The sequence below is a fragment of the Vigna unguiculata genome, chromosome 3 (genome assembly GCF_037176805.1).
Source record: "Vigna unguiculata cultivar grain cowpea cultivar isolate G323 ecotype 2 chromosome 3, ASM3717680v1, whole genome shotgun sequence".
Classification (NCBI taxonomy): Eukaryota; Viridiplantae; Streptophyta; class Magnoliopsida; order Fabales; family Fabaceae; genus Vigna; species Vigna unguiculata.
This window is the reverse complement of record NC_140794.1, coordinates 1,248,853-1,254,852: the sequence shown is the minus strand read 5'-3', so window position 1 is coordinate 1,254,852 and position 6,000 is coordinate 1,248,853. Positions and strand designations below refer to the sequence as shown.

The following is a 6,000-nucleotide window of genomic DNA, read 5'->3' as shown; positions in this document are numbered from 1 at the left end:
TAAGAGAAAAAAGAGGTTGAATTAGTTTTACTGTAAATTAAAATTAGTCTATATATAAAATAATTTGTAACTTTTTTTATATAATGTCCAAGCTTTTTATTTCAACTTGTGTGTAAGTCAAATTTTTTTTGTAAATTTTATCTCTTAGAATTTTGTATGATGAAGCTTGTCCAATTTTTTTTCTGACTATAAAATATATGTTTAATTATGTTTTTAATCACTAAATTTAAAAAAACAATTGTTTACTCCCAGCAATTAAAAGTTGATTGTTTTTAGCCTTTCAAATTAAGAAAAACTAAAACGGTAAATAATAATTTTGAGAGACTAAAAACGATTTAAAAAAAAACTTACTTTTTTTTTTCAAAATTAATATTTACAAACTAATATAGTAAATTTCTAAAACCTTTTAAAATATAGGATTGAAGTCAGTGTCATCCCAAATTTAAAGGGTAACATTTTTATGTGTTAAATGAATGTGAAAAATTTGTGTTTTTCAAAGTATCATTATTAAAAAAAAAACTTTCTACCTGATTACCTATAGTTTGCATTTTTGTGTACTAAAGAGATAAATGTTAGTAGACATTAAAGTGGGCCGGTAGAATAGTCTTAATAATTCTTGCGTTGCCCATAAAAGTTCAGCTTCTTGGATCAGCCCATATAAATTTAAGGATATTACTTCCTGTAGCCCATCAGATTGCTTTGTGCACCCCCAACACTTCCAGATTTTATTTTCCGGATAAATTTCAACTTGTGGCTCAGCCCATCTAAATAACGATAAAAAGGCTTAAGTCCAGAACCAAAACTATATAGCACGATAACATTTCATAAAAATGTACGTTTTTATTTTAACTCTATTTATTATTAAAAAGTTAAATCATTTCATATCATAACGATTTTCTTGCTTTATATCTGGCTAATTTCCCATATACATTTTATATATTTGTAAGTTATTTAATTTATTACTTAGTTTTGGGGGCTTCAGTGAGATGTGAAAGTCAATATTGACCCAAAACGCCAAGGAAGACACAGGCCCAAACAGAAGAAATTTGATTATTTTAACATACGTAATAAAAGAAATTAAAAAAAAAAGTATTTTTCTTTGATTATTTTCTTATATTAAAAGTCTTTTAAACTTAGATAATTACTTTTAGAAAAATTAGGATGAATTGTGCACCTTGAAAATATGTTTGTCATTGAAATAATAGAGGAAAAGATTGTGGGTAGTGTGAAAAAACAGACGCAAATTCCCTACAATTGGAGAGGGAGAATTTGATTCTAAATGTGACCCCAATCCAAAGATGCCCTAGGCACACCAACCATTGAATGTTTTATCACAATTAAAATGTATCATCTACCTTTTTAAATTATTGACAAAACAAAATGGAGATATACACTACAATCCACTACATTTAAATTAACTTTATTTGAAGACAGTATTTAGAATTTTTATTTATTTATTCAAACTAACTGATAAATAATCATAAAAAAAATATTTAAACGTTTTCAAAACATCTATTTAAAAAACGGGAACAAAGTTATAGATATTTTCTCATACTTTGTGTTTTCTTTCGTTCAAGCGCTGTGTTTAAAAAACATAAATGAGCGTTCTGTTAACAAACAAAATAAGCGTTTAGTTTCAATATGTATAACTTAGTTTTTTTTTTTTTTTTTTTTAAATTAGTTAAGATTCTATATATTCCAAATTGAACAAATTTCGTCTTTTTATTTAACTTCCTTAAATTCTTCTATTTAACTCAGGATTTATTTACACAAACTAAAATGATTAAACTGTTTTCAACTTTTCTCCATAAACTCCACAAATAAATATCTGATTTATAGTTTTTAATTCAAAGTGAAAGTATTTAAACAATAGCAGATCCAATGCTATATTTCCTATATCAAGAAAGAGTGAACTATATTTTGCCATGCCATTTTTATAGTTTTTAATAAAATTACACAGAATACCATTTTACATTCTGACATTAATTATTTGAATTAATTATTTTAAAAAATAACACACAAATATTTCTTTTATACCTTTCACTACCTTGAATTTTATTTATCATCTTGTCCGGTGAGAAAGGAAGTTACTACACGCTAAAGAAAGAAGAAAGTTATGCAGAAAATAATACAAAGAGAAGGATAAACCTGTTTCTACTACTCCAAACTTCAATTACTGTAGCGTTGACAAAGCCAATAAGCAATTGAGTATTTCAAAGTAATAGATGAAATTAAGTTAAAGAGGAAAATCTATTTCCCCGATACAGATAGTTAATTCAGAGATTGTTTTCTTGGTTCCACACACCACACTAGGTGTCGGCGGCCTCAGGAGCGACGGCGTTGAGATCGAAACGATCGACGGCGTCGTTTTGGACGGGAGGGTGACGGAAGGTAAGGTGGGTTCCCTGGAGCGCCTCCCTCGAGTGGTTGGCGGCGTTTGGTTTGCGGTGGAAGTGATCGAGGGCGAGCTTCATGCGGCGGAGTACGGCGAAGAAGTGGTCGACCTCCTCCTCTGTGGGGCCCTCCTGATCAAGCTTCAGCTTCTGCGCCGTCTCTCTCTCTTCCTCCTCCGTAACCCTAACGGCCACCACCCTCTTCTTCTTACCCTTCTCCACACCATCCATCACTGCCTCATTCAAAGACAACACAAATTATTACGCTCTGTTTATATCCTCTTCATATGTTCTCTACGTGTTCAGACATTACGTCATCCATTATTCTCCACTATGTCATCACATATTCATTTTAATTTTACTAATGACTTTAGTTTAAGTATTGATTAACCTGTTACATGCAGTTATCTTGTTCTACTAAATCATTTATTATTTTTTTTACTTTCCTTTATTATTTTAGTCTCTTTTATCATTAGCGTTTTATTTTAAATATTGAAACTAATATCTGTGTTATATTTTATTCTTTCCACAGCAGTTATGTCAACTCACAGCTCTTAAATGGTTCATTTCCTTTATATCGTGATGGATTTTGGAAGTTAAATTTTCTCTGTTCTATAAGCTTTGGAATGCTTCAAGAATTGATTCGTGAAGACAACTGGTAAGAGAGTTTTTGATATTCAAAGTTTAGATTTGCTACTTTGTTCATGATTTTGTTTGCTACTTTATGTCAAATCCAAGGTTTTCACACGTCTCTCTTTGCACCTATTATCGTTATTATCTCTTGTTTAAGAAAATTTGATACTTGTTGGTGTTCTATGCGCTTCTTCACCCTCTACTCTTCACCAGTCCCTCCCATCTTAGAGACGAGTTTTTAGTTCTTTACATTGAATAATAATTTGAACAAAAAATGAAAAAAAACATTGAAATAAATTGTATGGATAGAGAATCCAAGAACAAATAGGTCGAATTATAGGCTAATAGAGAAGAGGATGAAATATATTGTTTATCTCTTTTATGTAGTTGCCATTAGGAGTGGTCGTAGCTGCTACCACATTGCTAATGGTGGTGGAAAGAAAAGAAGTTTACATGTATTGAAGATTGAAAGAGGAGAAATAATCGAAATTTTTTAATTTTAAAATTAAATATTAATCACTGTAATAAAGCAGAGGTTGGTTTTTGTCCAATAATTGCTGTCCAGGTAAAATTGAGTACATGTAAGAATGTGTGTATTTAATAATATATTAAATGTATAATTTATGTAAACACTCCAATTTATTGAATTTATAATATATTAAATGTATAATTTATGCAAACACTCAAATTTATTGTATTTCTAAATATAATATTTACTAACATACTATATTCTTAATGTACGGAATCATTTATTTATTTAAAATAATATTTATTAGACGTATTATATTTAATAAATATGAGAATTTTTTTTTCTCTATCCCCTATTTTCTTATTATCGTAAGTAAGTTAAAATGTCACATTTGCCCTCCTCTTCTTCTTCCATAACATCTTTGTACTATTCTCCTCCTCCACTCCCATCTTCTTCTTCTTCCACTCCCACCTTCAATATGTTCTTCTTCCACCTCCAACTCACCCCCATTTCTTGCCACCTCTAATTCCACTCCATCTTCTCCCACATCCATCTCCATTCCCATCTTCACCTCCATCCTAAAATCATAGTAATACTAAGTGTAAGAAAAAAGATGGAATGAAAGACGTGAGATGTAAATTCCAGATTTCACAATCTCTATATTCTAAATTGTATATTTCGTAATAAAAAATCATAATTGAAAATTGTACAATTCCTAATGTAAATTTACATCCCAAATTATACGATTCATAATACAAAATTACATTTCACATTCTACAATTTAGAACTATAATTACAACATAGGTTTAATTAAAATTTTAAAAGATATGGGTGCCGAAAAAAATTCTCATATATATGATATATGATATATGATAATCTTATTTTTCTACTAAACTTGATTTTAGAATCGGAGAATTTCAATGTTTAGTGTGTACATTACATCGTCATGTATATTTGTCAATGTTATCTCTGATATCAAACTTGCAACAATTATGGTCTTGTTTGGTCCATTTGCATTATTAGCATTCCCCTTTTCCCTGATGATACTTATGTTGCGGCTTAGAATTGAAAACTGTGATATGGAATCTTGGAACGAAGTGGGTGAAGAGAGAAAACTCCGGATTTCATGCAGTGACCCAGATGCTACAGATAGTGAAGAAGAGAGTGAATTAGCAAATGGAGAGAGTAAAAGAAATGGTCAGAAGAGAGTTGTTGTAGAGATGAAGTTTCCAAGCATGGCAGAGAAACGTGCGTCGTCCACCAAGTCTAAAGGCGTAAGACTGAGAGCATGGGGAAAATATTGTGCTGAGATACGAGTCCCTTTTGAAAATCGGCGAGTGTGGCTTGGTACTTTTAATACTCAGAAAGAGGCTTCAATGGCTTACAATAAAAAGAGGCAAGAGTTTGATCACAAAAAGGCTCTTCTCAAAGCTCATGCTTCTTCTCAACCATCTTAATTACCTTCTTTTTTCTATCTGCTGCTACCTAGTTTATTGTTTTAATGCAGATTTTGTATCTGGTTGGAGATTTTTCTTCTTCTATAGACTACTTTTGAACTTTATTGATATAAATAGATCATTAGAAATTTGTTTTTCTAAACTAGATCCTTTCACATGAGTTTATAAAAAATTATAAATTTTTAATAAAGTAATTTGTTATAAACAAATATACGTACAAATCTATAACATTAGAAAAAAATGTTGTTAAGAATCTGTTTTTCAAAAAATAGAATTCTAATTACACAAAACCTGCAAAATTAGAGAAACATAACTAGAGTTTAATTTTTCACAAAAAGAAATTGTACTCTTCAATAATAAAAGGATTTAGTTTGAGATTTTTTTTTTATAGTGTACTCCCGTCAGTATAAGATTCAAAAGTGATCTGCATTAGAAAAAATGTCTCGGGACGATTAGATTTCTAGCCATATGTATTTTATTAATTAAAGCTCTTGTATAATATAGATGATAATAAGTAACTTTCTCAGAAAAAAAAAAGATATAATATGTTATTAATTGTTATGGTCTTTTTAAGGAACTATATTCTACCTTTCTTTTGCATAAAAAGGTAATAATGTTTCGAAATATTTCTTATTGTAGAGTTTTTACCCAGAATGATTAGGTATGAATTTAATAATATAGCCAACATATGGGATATAATCAAGAGATTTCTATGTAAAAAATACAATTGTATTGACTTATCAAAGTAGTAACACAAATTACATCTATTGAATTGATAAAAAAAATAAATTAAAAGAACAGACTTAAAAATAGAAATAAATGAATATATATATTTAGTAAAGTAATTATTAAGTTATTTCCCCTACCATGTGCGTTTTTAAGCATTACTGAATATTCTCTTATCATCTACAACATTAGATGATTCTATCCCTAAATGATTAAAACAAGTTTAATGTACAAAAATCCCTATATATTCATTAGTTTTTAAAAGAAAAATATTTTTTATTACTAAATTTTAACAATTTTCTTTTACAATTTTAAATGATAT

The 6,000-nt window shown here is 29.2% G+C and overlaps 2 protein-coding genes across 2 annotated transcripts; one reads left to right on the top strand and one right to left on the bottom strand.

Moving 5' to 3' along the window:
* Positions 1-2,114: 2,114 nt before the first annotated feature.
* On the bottom strand, positions 2,115-2,721 carry LOC146887411 (uncharacterized). The gene has a single exon (XM_085670891.1). It carries the CDS (start codon positions 2,622-2,624, stop codon positions 2,310-2,312), a length of 315 nt encoding a protein of 104 aa, XP_085527017.1. The 5' UTR covers positions 2,625-2,721; the 3' UTR covers positions 2,115-2,309.
* Positions 2,722-4,487: 1,766 nt separating this feature from the next.
* Positions 4,488-4,952, top strand: LOC114178173 (ethylene-responsive transcription factor ERF117-like). The gene has a single exon (XM_028063927.2). It carries the CDS (start codon positions 4,488-4,490, stop codon positions 4,950-4,952), a length of 465 nt encoding a protein of 154 aa, XP_027919728.2.
* The last annotated feature ends 1,048 nt before the right edge of the window (positions 4,953-6,000 follow it).

Excerpts from the sequence above, each read along its gene's own strand:
- LOC114178173 (XM_028063927.2), top strand. The coding sequence starts at position 4,488 with ATGGTCTTGTTTGGTCCATTTGCATTATTAGCATTCCCCTTTTCCCTG.
- LOC146887411 (XM_085670891.1), bottom strand. The coding sequence starts at position 2,624 with ATGGATGGTGTGGAGAAGGGTAAGAAGAAGAGGGTGGTGGCCGTTAGG.